The following is a 21,068-nucleotide window of genomic DNA, read 5'->3' on the forward strand; positions in this document are numbered from 1 at the left end:
AAAGAAAAGAGAGAGTACCTGGTTGAAGATATAAAGAATGGTCTTTGGAAAAAAAGATCGTTCGAAGCTTTTGTAGGGAATGATTTATTTGAATATAAATTTCCTTCTAGGGTATATTTGAAAATAATTATTTCAGGAAGAGTAAAAATTGAAAGAAAATTGAAAAACGACAAAAAAGGGGGGGGGGGGTGAGTTAAAAAATCTTAACCAAACATGCAAATAAAAGAAAAGAGAGAGTACCTGGTTGAAGATATAAAGAATGGTCTTTGGAAAAAAAGATCGTTCGAAGCTTTTGTAGGGAATGATTTATTTGAATATAAATTTCTATTATTTTTCAAGTTTCATTCCTTCTAGGGTATATTTGAAAATAATTATTTCAGGAAGAGTAAAAATTGAAAGAAAATTGAAAAACGACAAAAAAGGGGGGGAAATCATCGATTCAATGAGATAGAGAGAGGGAGAGCCTGTTTGAACTTTAAAGATATGAACTATGAAGTGTGGGGTTTGACAGAAAAAGATCGTTTGAAGCATTTGGATAGAATGATTTATTTAAATATCATTTTTTTTTTAAAAGTTTCGTTTCCTTTTATGGTATATTTGAAAATAATTATTTTGAATGGAGTAAAAATTGAAAGAAATTTGGAAAACTGACAAAAAACCATCAATTTGATGTGTTAAGAAATACAACCCAAATTACACTATACCGATTTTAGGTATTTTTAAATTACATAAAACCATTGCCAAAAAAATAACTAGCACCATTTTTCCCAACATTTAATAAATAGTGTCATCAAAATAGACAAAATAAAAAATAAAATAAAAGTTGGCAAACAAACTCTAAGAAAAAATTGACCAAAAAAATTATTAGTTGTTATATTCACAGCGCATTTTAATTAAAGTAAATATCATTAATCGTTATTCATTATCATACATATATCCTTAACTATTTTTTCATCACACTCTTATTTTTAACATTTCATTAATCATAAAATCTTATCATTAATCACAATTTTCATTTGAAAATACTGTTAATGTGCTTTAAAATGAATGTTAAATATTTAATCGCATTTTTGCTATATCATTTGATTTACTTATTTAAAGGTACAATGGATACATGAGTTTTTTGAACACTACGTTAAAGAAAATTTTTGGGAAGAAACCATAATTAGGAATAATTTGTGTATGAATATATTTAGCTAAGGATTATTTATCGATCTTAGAATATCGCCAAAAGACTTTTTAAGCATAAATATTCTACATTTTAGAAATTCAATCCTTAAAAATAAACTCCAAGTGCAGATTTGACTCTCTAAACCTACTCCCTATTCTTAATTAACAATGATTATATTTAGAGTTTGTTTGATCCCCTTTTTTGTCCAAAATGTATTTTGATGAAAAATGTATGGGTAAAAAAAGGAAAAAAATTGAGTTTACTTATAATATTATTCTACTAAAAAATGTGTGATTAAAAATAAGATAATGAAAATACATTTTAAAAATAATGGGGACCAAACAAGAGCTTCCCCCGTTTGGCCCCCATTTTGTGGAAAAATTAATGGGTGGAATAGTATTTTTTTGAAAAATGAGTGATGAAAATGGAATGAAAAATTTTAGATTTACGTGTAATATTATTTTGTGGAATATTATGTAGCTGAAAATAGGAGATAGAAAAATGAAATGGAATGGAATGAAAATTAATGGGGACCAAACGGGAGCTAAACTACAAATTTCAATAATCGACATTTTAAATTATTTAAATCACAATTGAATTGATTGATAATTAGCATATAAAAAATTATGTTGAATAAAATATGAGGAAAATTTTGTTGGAAAAAATAATAAAAAGTTAAAATAAAGATTATTATTGAAGTATATAAAAAATAATTCTACTATCTAAATTAAAATAACTTTCTATCATGCACAAAGATGTTTCTTATAAATAGAAAGTAATATTCAAACTGGTCTACTTAATTATAAGTTAAAGATCACCAATATTAAAAATCACAACTTATTAAATAGTCACAAATTATTAAATTTGTAAGTCACGCATTATTTTTTTGTCACAATTTATCTTTTTCAATGGCCACATATTGTTCATTGGTCACAGATTAATCAATTCACTGATCACAATCAATCAAATAATCTGTAACCATCACCAAAACTTATGACCACCACTTCAATGCTGTCTCCAACAACACCATTACCATTGTAACCGCCAAAACCACCACCACCACATCGGTCACAAATTAACCAATTTATTGATTACAACTTTTAGTCAACTAATAAAATCTTCACATACACCCACATCCCATCCCACAATTCCAAAGCACTGCACCACCACCAACCACCAGCAACGCTACCCACCACCACCATCGTCGACAACACCATCATTACAACACCAATAGCACAATGCCCCATCCCACAACTCCAAAGCACCGCACCACTGCCAACACTAGATCGTGTCACTAATGTCATTCCCACACATAAACCACCCACCACAAGAACCACCACCGCTAAGTAGATTGAATAAAAAACAAAAAATTGCAGATTTGAGCACCCGCCATCGCAAGATCTACCAACAAAACTGCCAACACCCCACAATCGCCATCGCCTCACTGCCGTCGCCACTTCCAAAAAAATTGGGGCCTTTATTCTCTCTCCCTACTGTATTTCTCTCTACTTTATCTCGACTAACTACCGTGAAATAAAATTCCATTGTGAAATAAATTGACAACGGTGCATAAATCGTTGCAATCATGATCGGTGAGATCTGTTGTGTCTCATTGCTGCGTGCCGTAAGACTCAGATCTATATCATCACTACATGCGGCGATCTCACAACCATGCAGCGGCAAAGCCCCTGCAGCAGGATCTTTGACACCCCTACTTCGCCACTAGTGTGTCACGGCTTCGTGCGGCTCCCCGCTACACAACGGAGATGGTTTTGATGTTTTGGGGTTTTGGGGGGGAGAAAATTGTGGCTGTGAGATGTTTGCGCTTCTGTGTCCTGTAGAGAATGGAGAGGGATACGAGAGACAAGATGAGGAGGGAGAAGATGGTTTTAGGGTTTGGAATGAAAATTATATCTTTAATATTTAATATTTATATATGATATATCTGATTTTTGAAAAGTGAAACTTTCCATCTGATTTAAAAATACCGGATCTTAATTATAGGGTTCTGTGAAATTACCACTAAAATTAATAATGATATGATGATGGGCTGCAAAGGCAATATTAGACCTTTCGAAAGTCTTCTTGTAGCTAAAAAAGTTCCTGCAACTCGCATTCGTTCCTAAATACTCTTCGGCCTCACACACACACAATCAGACCGTTTTCGATCCTTATGCAAGTAAAAGTATACACATGTTCGTCATCATCTTCACACCTTCACTCACCATGGACACCAATTCGCAAACTCAAGATTAGACCGAAAACCTCTCTTAAACCCTTAACTCTCTCAAACTCTTTAAAAACCTCCAGCTTCAACCATGAATTTCAAGAAGAAGAAAAACTAAAACTCATCCTCAACAACAGTAGTGCTCAAGAAATAGTCAGTCTCCCAGTTGTAATCCGACACTCAGGAGCTGTTTCAAGGTACTTTTGGGATGGAGATGACCTGAAACTTGCCTCTGTTGATGGGGTTAATGCATTTTCTCTTAGGGATTTTTCTCTTGATATTGGTGGTGGGGTGAGGAAATTGAGCAGAATTTGTGGGTCTGCTGTGAGGGACTTTTTTCTGCCCAGGGAAGTGTCTAATAATTACTTAGGATATGTGAAATGGAAATTCTTGCATAGAGTTTTCAGCTCTGCTCTTCAGGTTCTTGCTACTCAGGTATTTCTAATATTGTTAATAAGTTTCCGAATTAATTGAAAAATCAAGTCTTTAGGATAATTTTGGATAACTTTCATAGAATTTTCAATTCTGCCCATCATGTTCTTATTATCCATGTTTTCAGTATTTTGAGCTTCAGGGGGTATCTTAATGGTCTAATTTAATGTAGTTCAAGTCCTTGGGTGAACGTTAATGATTCTGCTAATCCCAGTAATAAATTCCGTTTCTTGCTACAATGTAAATTTAGCTTCTGGCTTGGTGGTATTTGGAAAAGTTTGAGTCTTTGAATTAATATTTACGGTTTACCACTTTGGACTTGATGGTTCTTACTTTTTTCTCCCATAAAGTATAGAAAATAATGAAGTTTAAGTGTCTTGTGTGGATAATTGCTGCACTTAAAAACTAAAATGCAAAAATTCTGTTGTGAACTTAAGGAATGCTTATATTTCATGTATTCTACTTTGATTATACCAGCAATCTTTTTGCTGCTAGTCTATCTTGAAGTCAATCAATAGGTCTGTTTGATTATGAGTGTGTACATATTGGTGTTATTCTTTTATCCTCTAATTCTGTTTTGACCTGTTCATGACACATTTAGTCTATTATACATGATTGATAATGATATTGAATGGGTATATTTAGGCAATGTTTCGTGCAATTGGGATTGGTAAATCTCGTTCACTTGCATCTGCTGCTGCCCTAAATTGGCTCTTGAAGGAAGGACTTGGGAGGCTGAGCAGATGCATCTATACTGCTACCCTTGCGTCTGCTTTCGATACCAATCTGAAGGTCTAGCTTTTACACCTCAAGGGAGGGTGGCAACATACATTCTCCACTTATTCTCTCTCTCTCTCTCTCCACCCCCCCCAAGTTAGTTCAATTCTATTTGGACCTTTTTAACCACGTATTTCCTCATTTTATTTCTAATTTTGAATAAATGAAGATAACCACATATGTTGTCCAAAGTATCTACACACCACAAATTATTAATTTTCGATAGGTTTCCATTGACGGTATCGTGTATTTGATGAGAATTTTTGGAAATTATCTTGTTGTATATGAAGCTGAATTGGTGCCAAAGTTGATGAGTTGTTGATGCGTCTTTGTTTTAACTGAAGAGGGTTAGGTTCTCAACATCTGTTCTGTTTAGTTTGAGCATTGGAGTTGAGTTGTTGACTCCAGTCTTCCCCGAGTACTTCCTGCTTCTTGCAACAATTGCAAACATTGCAAAGCAGATATGCCTGGCCTGCTACTTAGCAACTGGTGTAAGTTTTAGTACAAGAATGTTTTATACACATCCTATCTCATAAGATCTTTTATAATTTAATGTTCTATGATATTTGTTTCAGTTAATAATCTCTTGAATTGCTGATGAATTAGCATGATCCTGCCTTCTTGCTTTTACTCTTAGTTTCCATCTCCCCTCTAATACCTTTTATTAATTTCATGTTTTGGATGCCATGTTGCTAATTCTTTTTCAACACAAGTGCTTTTCTTGTTTTAAAACTGGAGTTGAATTTTTAGTAGTTTCTGTAAATTAAATGAAGTTATCACTTATATGTATTAGTTCATGTAAAACCAATATACATCTTTTCTTGGGCTGATAAACCTGTAAATATCATGTGACGTCTGATGCATAATTTTGTGACTGATATAAATTGATTTGCAAATTAGACATGAATCTGGATTATAGTGGTCCACCCATGTAAAAGAATATCTTGATTTTTCCTTCTTTCTGTTACTATTTACTTGACGTAAAAAGGAATTTCCATTAAATATGTCAATACTATCAAAGATATGTATGTTGGAGTAGTCACAAGTGTACAATCTAGAACAGATAACCGTAGAGAATACACTATTACTCTACATTTGTCTCAAAATTCTGCTGTAACTCGTAGAATTTTTGCTAAGTAATGATGAAGTTAGGAGGTATATCTAAAATTAGGGTTCTTGTTACAGGTTATTTATTATTTTGATGTCTCATGCCAAGTCATTAATTTGATGTCTCATGCCAACTTATTTTTAGTTGATGATATGAAGAGGGGATAAGTTGCCACTTAAAAAATTTGTAGCACTTTAGAATTTGAAGGTACAAGGTTAAATAAGACTAAGACAGAATGTAACTGTCCTTTATATCATAGAAAGAATGACATAACGAAGGATCATAATGTCCCAATTGTGTAGGTAGATATGATTATTACTAAGGAATGGTGATGTGACAAGAATACAATGCTTATGATCAGAGGATGTTGGATGAAATGGAGAAATGTTATAGGGATTCTTATTACTTATTAATTAGAAGACACCCACCAAATTAAAAGGTGAGTTCTACAAAGTGGTGGTCAGAATAAATATACCTGGATGTTATAGAGATATTGACTTTAGTGACAGAATATTGATAAAATATAAATGGATAAAGATGAATATGTTAAATGGATGTTGCAACATTATTAGAATGGATAAAATAAAAAATGTCAATTGAACATAAATTATTAGGGTGACTACATGGTTAAAGCGTGTGTTGAGTGGACCTACAGAAGTGCCTATGTCCATGGCATTTCAATGGAACATTTTGAAATGAGAGATTTAGATCACTTGCGAAACATTTAATTTTATCATAAACTTCACTAGATGTAGCATTGGATCTAATGTAATGGCAAAAAAGGATTCATGAAATCAACCCCTAATTTTTTGAAAATGCATCTTAGCTTTTTTTGGGATGGGTGGAGGAACCCATTTCTAATAATGGATATGTACTTTTCTTTCCTTATATCTATCATGCCTACCAGTTCAGTGCATTCAGATGGAAAATTTAAATTCTCGCATTGTCTGCAGACTACTGTTCACCAAAGCTTTGCGATTGCAGACAATCTTGGAGAAGTTTCTGCAAAGGCCCAGGTTGACTATAAAATATCATATAATGAATATTGTATTTAGCCCCTATATGAGCCCCATTTATTGTGAATAGATTTCATAAAAAGGGATTTTTATTTTTTATTTATTTTTCTGAAGAATGTGTAATTTAAAAGTAAGAAAAATTGCAAAATTATTTATTCGGAGAATGTGTAGTCGAAATGGGTTCGGGGAAAAATGAGTTTTAAAGAATTGGGCTCAAATGGGGGCTTAGTGTTTATTTATGATATGCAATCTGATTATTGGTTGTGTTTCAGATCCAAACAGTGTGCTTCGATAATCTTGGCCTGATGCTTGCTGCAATCTTGAACATTTTGTTTAAAAACAATCAAAGGTTTTTTATCTTGACTTCTTATTATAAATTCATGCAAATATGATGCATCTTGAGTATTTATACTTTTAACTCCACTGTTGATATTTCATTTTCTAGCATGAAAATGTGATAATTGCTATCCTATGTAAATTTCTTCTGGGATTGATGACAGAAATCATTTTACTTATATAATTGTTGATTAGAACATATTCATGTGAAGTAGGATTTTATGCTGATTACAGATGTCAAGATTTGCTTTATGTTATCTTACTTCTTGATTGAAAAGATTGCAAGCAGGTCTACCATTTGTCGTGTACCCAATCTTCTCAGCTATTGATCTTTTTGGCATTTATCAAGGGCTAAAACATGTACATCTGCAAACATTAACTAAGGTTAGTTTTAACTGTTGCAATAAATCAATTGATACTCTATCAATATGTTGTTACATGTCACAACTCAAGGTCTTGTTTTTTTCCCCATATGTTGACATTTGTGCTGTACTCTTGAAATTCATGCATAAATCTTGTGTGTATCTAACATAGCAAGAATATTCCCCCCATCTTTTAAATCTCCTGTATCCTTGCCATTTTCCATTAAGTAGTAGCTTCTATGTAATAATCCGAAAAATCATCATTATGACATTTTCAATTGACTGTCTTTACCCAACATGTCCAACATGCATATGTTCTGATTTAAGTAACTACTATGTTCATCAGAACAATATTTTGATTTCAGTTGTCTTGAAGACTAATTTTAAATAAATATATCGTCTCTCTATAACGGTTTAAAATTTTAGATGAGGTGGTTTAACATAGATATGACAACAGAATTGATTCAAGTATTGCTGCTGCCCATTTAAAATAATTTTGCCCTAGGCTGGCCTTCAATGAATAACAATTCCAGCCTGCCCGTGAAGGTGTATGGAAGACAATTTAAATAAATACATTGTCATCTCTTTAGCAACTTGAACTTTTAGATGATGTGGTTCAACAAGTTATTAAAGAGGGAACATCTTTATTTATTTAAATTTAGTACTCATGTCATCCCCTCACAGGCAGACTAAATTTACTTTTCCCATATAAAAAATGACACGTTCACTTGAACTCAAGACTTCTACGTGCTTTGATATTATGTTAAACCATGCCATCTAATAGCTTAAACCACTTTATTTATTTGAGATGTCTCGTTTTACTAGCTAATTTGGTTCACTATATTTTCTATACCTTGGCAAAGCTCAATTCAACCTTATCTGCTACGCGTTGCATTTAAGCATCTTTTCCTACTTTCTTCTCCAGGATAGGCTTGAGATAATAATGAACACCTGGATTAATCTGGGATACGTTCCTTCTCCAGCTGAAGTGAGTAAAGAGGAAGGCATTGATCTCTTTTGGAGCAAAGGTGAGGTTTTCCTTTGTACGTAGCCATACATATCTTTAGTTCATTTTCTTGAGCTGTCTTCATATCAGAGATAGCTTCTAAGTAAGATTTGCTTTAGGCAGGGAGCTTTTGCCTATAAGAATTGGTTGCTTAAATCCCAAGAGGCAAATACCGAAGCTATCAATGATGACAATGCGTTCATTAAATGATAAGGATTTTTACTTCATATGCATGGAGAGCGTTACTAAAGGATTCAACAAAATAGGGGATGTGAGTACATTCAAGGAACTCGCACTTTTATTTAATATGTTATGTTGCTAATTTTATTGAGAATTAGAGCATATTTGGTTGAGCTTAATGAGTTTAATTTATAAGTGGAAAAGTAAGTATTGAAATAATTATTCGATCAATTCTGGAATATGACTAATTTATTTTTAAGCTTAGCCAAACAAGCTCCTGTTGCAAGTATTTCTTGTTATTCTGCCATCAAAGTCAATTATGTTGACAAAATTGCAGCATGGCGTTCTTCTTTGTCTACGGGAAGGTGCTGGCACTTCAGATGTTATCATGGGTTTATTGCAGGTGAAAGATCCTTCCTTATGTAATGTGACTTTCCATAAAAGTAGATATCAAATTTTGTTCGACTAATCTGGCTGTTATAAGTAGTGTTATTTTGAAATTAGCCTGTCCTACTTTGTTCATGTCTCTGTCGATTGTTTATTTGTATTCATGAAATGCGTAGGCAAGTTACATCCGCAAGAGTCTCCTACTAAACAGGATCAGTTGGGAGAATGATTTTGAAGGATGTGATTTCTGGGAGTCAAATATCAGGCTCTGGCTTAATTTGAAGGAAGAAAGCAAGCAAAATGCACAAGTTAATGTCGCCGTTCTGAATGAGCAGATGTCAAGATTGGGTTGGGCATGTAAAAACATTCTTTTGAGCACAATGGAACAGGCACGATATAGTTTTGTAGCCAACTGATTTTGTGTTTTCCTTTCGTTTGCTTCTAGAAATTCTTGAGAGAGTAAAGGGGAGCTGAAGGGGAAAAAAGGGGTAAATTTTGTCGATTTTTATCTTAGAAATTTGTTTTCTTTCTTCAAAAGTTCTGCTTACTTTCTTTTCCTGGAGAATTGGGTTTCCTGAAAAATGAAAAGCAATCTCTTTCTATTCTCATTAACTCTCTCTCTCTTCACAACCTCCTAAAACGAGGAAAGGAGGTGAAGTTCTATGTTTACTGACCCATTTTTATGTTACCATGCTCTTTCTCGTTCCTTCATGATTCCTAATCCTTCATTCTGAAGATGTTTAATGAAATATTCTCAATTTGTACCCAAGGAACTGTCCTCCAATCATACATCTTGAAATATCATTGGCAGGTTTGTACCGACTGAATAGAGTAGATTATCTTGAATCTAGTCAAATCATGTCTACGGTATAAACCTGGGAAGGTTTACCCGGCACATCCAGGTCTTGACCAAGCACGACCCTCGTACGTTACTACATACCAAACATGCAATAAGAATTGGTAAAACATTTTATGCAAACTCAAGAAATAGCCTTTTAAACAAAAATTAGATCACAGTACTTTTTCAATAGCCCTGTCAAGCCAAGGCATCAAAGAAATTATTTCTAGAATAAAAATAGTAGCAAGGAAAGACTTGAAGCAATTGAAAGAGAAGTGCAGAGCAATACTATGACCCTGTACATGGTAACCAAGTAGAATTGATCGCATATTGGGTATGTTAAACTATATATAATGTAAAAAGACCGTTTCCAACCTTCTGAGGAATTGAAAATAAAACGAGGGTAAATAAGATTACGTCTGCTTAATTTAGTACCACCAGTATCAGTCATGTCACCAGCATGCTCAATGTAGGAGAAACTATCTCCCCCGACAACTGAAAATTGTTGAATCCATAAATGGAAAGCTACACGAGCATGTTACATAGAACTATAACTTCCTTTTCATTTCCAGTATTTTACAATTATACTGAATAAACTATTTCATAACAAGAATTAGCCTACAACATGAAATGCTAAGAGAAAACCACAGCACAAGTCATTCTGAAGATTGCAGCACCAATTTTCAATCACTTGCCAGTTACCAATCCAGCAGCACAAACTCACAGTACAGAAAAACATACAAAGAATATAATCCAAATTGTTCCTATAACATGTTTGCTCATTCACGCGTTTATGTACGGTGGGGATAAACTTCTTTACTTGAATTCAATGAGAGAAGGAATTTGCATCCATGCTATAGACCGAATACTCACTTGAGTTGAAGTTGTTTCTCTCATCATCCCAATCCAGAATCTCCCTTGAATACTTTAGTGCAGCATCAACACTATTTGGCTCCAGCCCCTTCACTAGTGATACATACAACTTTCGACCAGTTAAATCCGAGTACAGCCTCTTGAACTTAACAGCAATATAATGAAATGCCAACTGTCCGAGAGATGGGTTATGGTTTATGTTGTTTCTGTTGCTGTTGGAGCGATTGCGACTTATCACGGGATGAAAATCATCAAACCAATCACATTCACTTAGAGGAACCTGTTCTACCAATTCCTCGAATAAATCAAATTTATTTAGTAGTAAAAGGAAGTCTATCTGATCAAAAGTTGGATGAGTAACAACACTTTCAAAAAGTTTTTTACTTAACCCCATCTTGTTAACAGAGATCCCTTCACCATCAATAACATACTGATTATAGTCACTTAAGGAGACACAGAAGATAACGAGTCGAACATCCTCAAACATCTCAAGCCACTTGCAGTTTTCTGCAAAACCTTTAGTCTGCAATCTAATCAGCTGAAATCTGGAAACCAGAAGATAATGTTAGAAAATACTAAAGAACCAGGCATAAAATCTTCAAATAGATAAAAACGAACAAACAAGACAGTAGTCAAAGTATACACCACACAGTAGTTTGGTGATTAATGCTTAGTTCAAATGGTGTAGAGTGAGGAACACAAATCTTCAAATCGATTCAATTTGGCATCTTAAGCTTCCCAATGAACATAAATGGGGCAGATCTTAATACGACGCATTCATTATAAATTCTATTCAACCATGATATATAACTTACTAAAGATGTGTGCAAATCACATGCTTTATATGATGCTTAACTAAATGTTAAGTAAATGATAATGATGGCTTTGGTGTTTGTACTACATTCTCTTGAATGAAATATAAAACATGAAGTTAAGGCATATACTATTTGGACTGTGATCCTTAAGTTGACATGCAGAGGGTGACCATGAAGACTATGAATGGTGACATTGCAGGCTATTCTTTTGAGGAAGTGCTCATCAGTTTATTGGTGGCAGGGAGGATGATGTGAAGAAGGTAGAGGTGCCATTACATGATGTTTGAGTGCAAATAGAGTTTTGATGTGGAAGAATCTAATACAATGAAACTGAATGAAGTGGACCAACTATAGTATCTCACAATTCAGTAAAAAATCCATGAATGTTTATGCATTTAAACCAATAATCTATTGACATTTCGAGAAACTCGCTAGACACCCAATATTCGGTACAAATAAAGAGAAAGAGAAAGAGAAAGTAAAGCTTAGAAACATCACATTCAACACCCACATGAAAACTGCCAAAATGGGTGTGACTTGATTGTCAAATTAAGTCGTTTTTAGTCAAAGCCCAAACCTTCTAGCATGCTCGCAAAAGGCAGGCCAAGTCACGTAGAAGTGTGCACTTGTGGAAGTTCTGTAGCGTTTCAACTAATCATTTTTTCCAGCAAGCCATAGGTCCAGGTAATTTGTAATTTCTATCTCATTCTCTCAATATTAACTCAGTCTTCCATTATTATTACCCCTCCCTCTAAACTTAACATCTCAGATTGACTGACTTCAATGGTCTACTTTACAAGTTATTGGAGGCCGTATTTTACACTTTGTCAAATAAAATTCTCAAACAGTAGACGTTGAGTTTTTGGGCTGCATTAGCATTAACTGATTATAATTTTAAATTTGCAAGAATTTTTAAAACATTTACATTAGTAAGATATTATAAACTTGATATAAAAATTCAAGATTAGTTATTGATTTGGGACAGGAAGACTATAAGCATGTCTGCATTTGTCTTCAAAACCCAAATAACATCAATATTAACTCCGTTTACCCCTCCCTCTAAAACTAATGTCTTGGAGGCCGTATTTTACACTATCTTTGTCAAATAAAATTTGCAAACAGTATATGTTGAATTTTTGGGCTGCATTAGCATTAACTGATTACAATTTTAAATTTTCACAAATTCCTTAAAACATTTACATTAGTAAGATGTTATAACTGAATATAAAAATTCAAGATTAATTATTGATTTGGGACAGGAAGACTATAAGCATGTCTGCATTTGTCTTCAAAAGCCAAATAACATCAATCATCTGTTGAATTGTGAAAATTTGTTTACTATAACTAGGCTAGGTGTGGCTTGCAATGTGGGACATTCATCGTATTATCATTGGATATGACAACATTAATATCAACCATGAGCCCACAATAGGGTAGAGCCACATTCAACATTTAGCTTGTCATTCGCCTTCTATAGTTGAATAAATCAACAGAAATCACTTTTTCACCTGGTGTTCAATTCCTCTTTAAGTACTTTTCCAGTTAAATGAGAGAACATTACTTTCTTCCATTTCACTCTAAACATTTTTCCTTCCGGCCACTTCTATTGCATGCCAATCATAGGATTGAAGGTAGAACTTGACACGGAATGGCACAGAAAAAAGGTTGTCTACGCACGTGATTGTTTTCCCCATTTCATGAGTGTTGAGGAGGGAGGATAGTAGACAAGTGATAATTTCTTCCATCCAGCTCACCAAATTTTTAGGACAAAGTGATTTCCTGCTCATTTATTTGAATCTACTAAACACGTAACGACCAAACACCAACTGTTTTTGCATGAAAATAAGGCCCGAAGTATGGTAGTGGCCGGACCAGGTAAAAACTTTCATCGAAGCTCAAAAGGATGAACTACAATCTATATTCATCTATTTTACCCCTAGACTCTCTTCCACTCTCCACTCCATATTTCGCCATTTATTTTCTTCATATATTTAGTATTTAATTGATACAGTTGTTCAATAATGCAGAAACATGTACATAGAGGTGTAGTGTTAAGTTTTATAAGCACATAATAGTGAACAAAACGAGTAGCAAGTTCCTATTTGTTATACTTGACAACTTAAGTTGAAAGTCTACAATCTGAATAAACCTAAGTCCCATTGAAAATTTTAAAAAGAAAAAAAAATGCAGAAACAAAATTTTACATGATTGAAGCTGAATAGGGAAGTTACAATTAGAAAAGTTCGAGTGTAACAGATCTTTCTTGGCAACATACATAGATCAATTATTAGACATACCTGAGCGGAGAATCAAGTGGATCCTCACTGTCAACATCATCGTCATGTGCTGGCTCAGGAAATGAGAAGTCCACACATGAAAGCCCATTGGATGAAGTAACACCTTCAGCATATAGGATATCCAAATCTGATGGCATATAATCTGGTTTCAATATATCAACAGCCTGAAGAGGAGAAAACAATGCAGATTGCACAACTATAAGTGACTGAGCTCAAGCTGAACCAATCAATACGGTAACATGGAAACTTGATTTCAATTCATCAAAGTTCTAATGAACGTTGTCAATGAACCTAAGCTACAGGTTTCTCTGTCCAAAGAAGCTAGCCTTAAGAAAGTACGCTTCTGCTCATTCAGGCTGGAGAACTGACTACGTATCTATATCACAAGGCGATGTTGAAACACACTACAATTTTCAACAATTTGAAAGGCTCCACATTTCTACGAACTACCAAATACCAAAAGCAATCCTTTCTTATGATAGTTATCCACCTGATTGGAACATTTGCTCTTGTAAGTATCAAAACAAAGAGACAATTATGCCTACAAGATCAATGTAAACCACTTGTCATCTCGATTATACATTGGACAAGATAAATGATCACAAACATAATTGAGGAACACCCATATAGACTATCCAGAAATCTAAAGCAGCAAAATATGAAGGTTCGCATGAATTGATTTGCAACATTTTAGTAGGCATCACCAAAATATGTCTGGTGTATTCATTATAATCAATAAAACATGCATGTGAAATGAGTTATGATCTTACTCGCTCAAGGAAATAACTAGCAATACTGGGTAAAGTTTTCAATTCACTTCTCCGATTGTAAGTTGCTCTGAAGGCTGAATTGCTACACAACTCCTCAACTAATGGTGCATATTCACGAGTAGCAGCCGGGAAAATCACTTCCAAAGTTCCTGAAGCCATAATTTTCAGAAGCCAATCGGAGAACGATTTCAACCTCGGACAAATGGAATACGGAGTTTTTTCATCATTTCCATTGCCACAACCTGTTAGTGGCCAAAATACACAACTTCACATTGCATATTCGTACTTCTAAATTACCAACTCAATAAGGAAAGTAATAATTGAAGAACAAACAAGAGAACTCAATAACTATACAGAATTCAGTAGATAACAATTTGCTTCTACACTCATACCAGTAAGTTCAATATCATCAGGAGAACCATTTTTCCTCAAATTATTCAAAGTTTCTTCTTCAAAATGCTCACGGCCCTCAAGAAGTATTCCAATGTAACTGTACACATTGGTCTGGATCAACAATTTGATGTGGTCACGCTCATCCTCTGAGAAAGCTACGTCCTTATATAGAATTTTGGCCTAATACAACAATACTTAATCATATAAGTAGCCAATTCGACAAAGTACTTTCGAAACAAAAAAAAAAAAAAAAAAAAAAACCAAAAAAAATTTTAATTTTGAAAAAAAAAAAAAAAAAAAAAGAATCACACATAATGAACATTTCAAGCGTGAATCATCAATGCCAAAAACTACATCATAAAATAACTCATACGAAAAAAAGAATTTGACACGTGGATACTTAATAGAGAAAGGCAGGTATTTGAAAGCTATCAACTCCTCACTTGTGTTAGCAGAAAAGCAATCATGTTGACGTTGAGTCTTCAGACACGTACTACAAATACACCAGTATACTTGTGTATTTGGACATTACTATGATGACCAAGCGAGTGATAAAGTGAAATGCTATAAATTAAAACAGTTCTGATATATCTTTTGTCTGTAGCAGAGAATCACAATGGCAGTTCGCAACCAAAATTCGGAAATAGCATATGAGGGAATTGAAATTGTATAGGCATGCAACCGGCAAGAAGTCGAGATAGTATAGAAAGCGCAAGTCCTGAGTGACAGGGCACTGAGTTGTGCTCACCTAAAGGAAGCATGTGTAACAAGAAAGTAATGAATACATTAAATATTTTGCTATAAAAGAAGGGAAGTTTCAATACTTTCAACTTTTTCTTCATCCTAGTTTTTTTCCCCTCAAAATAACAATCTTTTTGATCAAGATACCAGACACAATTATTTGGATAAGAAAGTGCGAACTCTACAATTATACTTCAAGAGTTTGAAACCACAAATAATATCAAACAGGTGTGTTTTACACAATGTTACCTGAACTTGTAATTTGCTCTGGCAAATAAGAGTAGTACATCAGGGGCGGGGCTTCTTTAAACAATGTATTGAAAAAATCGAAATTTTCTGTAATTTAATGTATCAACGATATAAGAATTGTCCCCATTTTACTTAAAAGTTCTCTTTTCTCCTTATGATTTAATTTACCGTTTCAACATTTCTCCTCATTAAGATCAAATACGATTTGGATGGCCAAATTAAGCTATCTAGATTGTAAATAACTTCTCCCAAATAGAGACCCATTTTAGAGCTATCCAATTAATTTAAGATCAAAATATCCATTTTTTGATTAAGGAGCATGTTAAGGCAGTTAAGAGAACAAATAGCTTATTGCATCAATAAAATGGATGCCGAATAGCATGAGGACACAATAAGTACAAAAATTATTATTATTTGAACACTGATAGATTTTGAAGGTCATTAGACCATCATTCCCAAAATATATTCCAATCATCTGAGAATTAAATTAGACAATCTAAATAAGAGGGATTAAAATAGGTCAATATATAAGGATTCAAAAATTGAAATTTTTTCTGATTTTCAGGAACTACCTGTTTAAATATGGTACTCGTCCCAGATCCACTATTACCAATTAAAAGAAGTTTCTGAATTGCCCTGTGCTCAAAGTAGTCAGGAAATGATCGACTGACAACACTATTCACTTGTTCTCCGCAAGGAGATGAGGATTTGGAAGGAGCTGGAAGGGAGAGTACAGCACAAAGAAGCTTTGTTCCAGCCTGAAAAGTAACATAATTATTGAGAGAAGATAATTGAAGCTAAAGAGAGAGGAAGAGTAAGCCTTTTATTTATCTATTTATATGTTCTTTTTTGGCTGGCAGTAAAGAAGCATCATTCATGGTCTCAGCAGATATCCCACCTTTCCCCAGATATAACCTTTCGTATTTTTCTGTCCTTCCTCTTGGTATGAACCATCTTCATTCACCCAAAAATGTGGATTACCAGCACATTGAACACCCGCCAACTGCAATATCAAGATCTAATAAGTTAACAACTACGAGAACGATCTAAATTTATTCCTGACACGAGTAAAAATGCCAACCTTCAACATGCGCAGCTCCAATTTTGTAATCTCACGACCATTTATGTAAACTAGAGTGTTCCCATTGCTAGCATCCGCCTTAATGGGACCCCCAACGTTTAGATGGGGACTAATAATTTGTGAAGGCTTATTTCCTTCCTGATAAGATGAGCTGATTTGTTAACTCAAGTAGTGACAGCAAACATTAGAAGCAACAATAATAGAATAATGTGTTCAAACTACAGAATTCACCTTTCCCCAAAGACCTGATACTTTGTCATACCAATAATTTCCTGGTTTCAGCTTCTTTGGTGGATTTTGGCAGCTCTGCAACATAACCAGCTCCTCGTGATAAAGAGGCCTACCATTCACACAAATATACTCTGGTGGCAATTGATTTACTTCACATAATTTCTCAGCTTTCATAATCTGCTGAATTTCCAAATCATTAAGCAGTCGTTTGAGCAACCTAGAGCATTTCCCCAAATTGCCACGCTTAGACTCATCAATGGGGAATCCAAGGCATGTGATGCACTTTCTTCCCTCCGGCATAGATCCCATTGCTCTCAGCAGACAATTACTACAATACTTTGCATCACAAACGATACATACCTCCTTTTCCGTAAACCTACTTCCTTTCAAACACCGATAACATGCCCCTTTCCTGACCTTCACTGCAGGCTCTTTCTTTGCTATAACTACCTCAGGTTCAGCACGACTAAAATCCTTGTCAGTATCGTCATCATCCGACTCGATGTCACAAAATCTCACCAAAGAGGCTCGCCTAACATCACGACCAGATTCGTTTTTCCCATCACCAAACTTACAGGATGAAATCCGAGAAGATGGGTAATCCATACTCATTACTGAGTCATTAGAGTCCCAATCTTGCTGGTTCGACTCATTAAAATCTAGCCTCTCTTTGCAATCGCTTGAATCACTCTTCTGCAAGCTTCCTGACATTTCCATCGACTTCGCAGAGCTATCTGAAAACCCTAATGCACCAGAACTCTCAACACCGCCTATCATCTGGAGCGAAAGGTCATGATTGACGGATGAAAACCCCAACTCGTTCCCTCCATTAGCTCCATAATCATGATTAGAACTCTCTAAATCACTACTTAACTCGCCCGATATAACACAATTACTATTGCTACTGGGATCATTACTAGGCTCTCTTTCCTCGAATGCATTATTCACAGAGTTTGGCGAAACAGAAGTTTCAGACACAAAACCTAATTCTTTACTAAAAGAACCCTCACCAACCCCATCTTTTCCCTGCTCAAAAGATATCACAGAAGTTGGAGAAACAGTCAATAATTTAGACGAGGAACCCAACTTACATTCCTTCGAGAATTTCTTGCTTATCTCAGTGGCTGATAATGGGTGTACAATAGGCAGCGACAACTTATCCGGTAACGTCACCGGCGAGACCACGGCCGCCACCGGAATCCGATCCACATTGATGGGCACGGCCCGCGGTAGGTTCTGGGTTATTGGCGGTCCGTGGTATTCCATCGCAAACGAATACTCTGCCCCATCTTCCAATTTAGTCCCCATTTTTTCTTAGACAAAAAGCAAATCAAACCCTTAAAAATTCTCCAAACCCACTTCACATAGATACAAACATTACAATCTTAAACTGGGCCTGAGCCGGAAAAGAATAAACTTCGCTGTAAGCAAAGAATTTATGGTTCTGAAAGATTGAAGTTGAGTGATGGAGTTGAAATTATAATGAATTCTTCTTTCTTTAAGGGAAAAAAAAAGGGACAAGGAGAAATTATTTGGTAGAAAATGCAAAGGGAAGGATTGAGATGAAGAAAAAGGTGTTGGGAAAGGTAAAGTGTGCGAGTGGAGAGAGGGGAAAAGGAGGAACCAGTGGCTGTGGGCACTGTTTTACAGTAAGAGATGGCTTTTTGTCCTCCTCTCTAATTCTTGATTTGTTTAAGTTTTTGAGATTCTGTTTTGTAGAATTATAAGGTGGTGGCGTGTGTGGAAACGTTTGCATGTGATGAGGGGCTACTTTTGTCTTTTAGTAAATTCACCTTGCTGATGTTGATTCCTCTTAGGTGTTGTCACAAATTGCTATATTTGAAATTTTGTTACATATATATATATATATATATATATATATATATAAACTTGCAGTGGTTATCTTTCGAATGCGTACTGGATAAACAATCAGATTGATGTAATATCCTACGAACCACGCTAGTCAAGTAAATCGCACTAGGCAATCTCAGTGCAACAGGCTCAACTTAGAAAGTATTGGTAGAGGGGATCGAACTTGTGATCAAATGCCTCCACGCTCACCTATTCCACCATCCCATGAGGGGCGTTACATACCATATTTGCTTACGTTGTTTCTTGTTGAAACACTTTCAAAAAATATGGTAGAATTGCGATAAGTTGATATGTCAGTGTGGTATTTCATTGCATTTTATTATCAATAGTATAAAAAGCTCGTTCAGGCAATGCTTCAATTTCATTGCTTTTTATTAATTATTATAGAAATATGCATGCTAATAGTTGAACTCATTTCCAAATAATATAGAGGAGTGGTGAAGAATTAGTCCAATTTTGAGCCTTTTGAAGAATGTGTGATTAAAATTTTTTTTATTTACAAGTAAATTATTTTATTAAAAAATATGTGAATAAAAATAAGTTTTAGAAAAAGAATTTTTGATGAAATGGGGCTCAGATAGGGAAATATGTTGGTGTGAAATTTTGTACATCTTAAATATTTGTTTTGTTTTCTTTATGATTGAACTCACTTGTGAATAATGTAGAAGAGTTGCGATAAGTTGGCGTGTTAGCATTGAGCTTCATCTCTTATAATCAAAACATTCATGTATAGAGGCATGACTGTCTCGCATCTCACTCTACTATTTTTGTAGAGGATGACATCTAAAATTGAGATCGGAGTTGAGTCTAAATTATTAGTGTATATCCTTCTTAGTTGAATTCACTTATAATACTAGTCGTTGTCATGTACGTTGCATGCGTTTTGTATTTGTATTTTTATTATCATCAAAATTGTAATTTTTTCAAAACTTGTTGAAAATTCGAAGTATTTGGTGAAATCCGATCGTTTGGCTCATTGCATTATCACGGGCTACACGGAGATTTCTTTTTTTTCCTCATTTATTTTTCTTTTTTTATTTGTTTTGTTCATATTATAAATAATTTTTTTTGATTTAAAATTCTTTTCTCTTTATTATAAAACTTAATTTTTTCAATTTTAATTAAATACTATTTATATATTCTTTATTTAATTTTCGTAACTTTCTTTTATTTAATTTGTTTTGTTTTTATTACATTTTTTTGAATTTTTTTTTGAAATTTCTTTTTTCTTCATATTATAAATAATTTTTTGTTCGATTTAAAATTCTTTTTAACTCTTTTCGTTTTATGATAAAACCTAATTTTTTAATTTTAATTATATAAAATTTATTTTTAATTTTAATTATTTCAATTTAATTAAAAAAACTTTATAATAATTTTTTATTTTCCATTTCCTTTTTTTTAATCTCTTTTTACCTACATTTACATTACAACACGATATCGTTTCTCTACATTGAATGGCAAAACAATGCCGTTTTATTCCATTAATATGATAAATGATTGAATATATCTTATATATAATTATAGAAAAATATTAATTATTTAATTAATAATAATTAAATCTTGATCAATGTATGTTATATTCACTCCTTAATTTAATGTTTGAGATGATTTTTTTTTCAAAAATAGAAAAATTAAGATAATGATGAAAATCGAGAATCCTAATCTTAGGATTATCCTTCTCAACTCCACATCTAAATGGTATTTCATCCTGTAAAAATTTAAATGTTAAAACATTGAACAAGAGATAATCGAATAAAATATAATCTCAAAAAATTAAACGAACCAAATTATAACTATAATTTTACACCAATACTAATAAAAAAACTAAATAATTTAACAAATTAAAGAACGGAAAAAAGAATTGGAAGCAAAAAATGAAAATAAAAAAACAAAAAAATAATTA

At 33.8% G+C, this 21,068-nt stretch overlaps 2 protein-coding genes across 2 annotated transcripts; one reads left to right on the forward strand and one right to left on the reverse strand.

Annotated features, from left to right (window-relative positions):
• The first annotated feature begins 3,229 nt into the window (after positions 1–3,229).
• LOC111396989 (protein root UVB sensitive 4) lies at positions 3,230–9,610 on the forward strand. The gene is made up of 10 exons (XM_023023642.1): positions 3,230–3,833; positions 4,476–4,622; positions 4,952–5,098; positions 6,669–6,731; positions 7,004–7,080; positions 7,346–7,451; positions 8,355–8,457; positions 8,555–8,706; positions 8,953–9,018; positions 9,179–9,610. The coding sequence occupies exons 1-10, from the start codon at positions 3,345–3,347 to the stop codon at positions 9,416–9,418; spliced, it is 1,590 nt and encodes a 529-aa protein (XP_022879410.1). The 5' UTR covers positions 3,230–3,344; the 3' UTR covers positions 9,419–9,610.
• Positions 9,611–10,358: 748 nt separating this feature from the next.
• On the reverse strand, positions 10,359–18,986 carry LOC111396990 (extra-large guanine nucleotide-binding protein 1). The gene is made up of 8 exons (XM_023023643.1): positions 17,291–18,986; positions 17,060–17,197; positions 16,877–16,981; positions 16,551–16,736; positions 14,988–15,168; positions 14,596–14,837; positions 13,826–13,989; positions 10,359–11,258 (listed from the first exon to the last, which is right to left on the reverse strand). Exons 1-8 carry the CDS (start codon positions 18,596–18,598, stop codon positions 10,667–10,669), a joined length of 2,916 nt encoding a protein of 971 aa, XP_022879411.1. The 5' UTR covers positions 18,599–18,986; the 3' UTR covers positions 10,359–10,666.
• Between the last annotated feature and the right edge of the window lie 2,082 nt (positions 18,987–21,068).

The sequence above is a fragment of the Olea europaea genome, chromosome 7 (genome assembly GCF_002742605.1).
Source record: "Olea europaea var. sylvestris chromosome 7, O_europaea_v1, whole genome shotgun sequence".
Taxonomy (NCBI): domain Eukaryota; kingdom Viridiplantae; phylum Streptophyta; class Magnoliopsida; order Lamiales; family Oleaceae; genus Olea; species Olea europaea.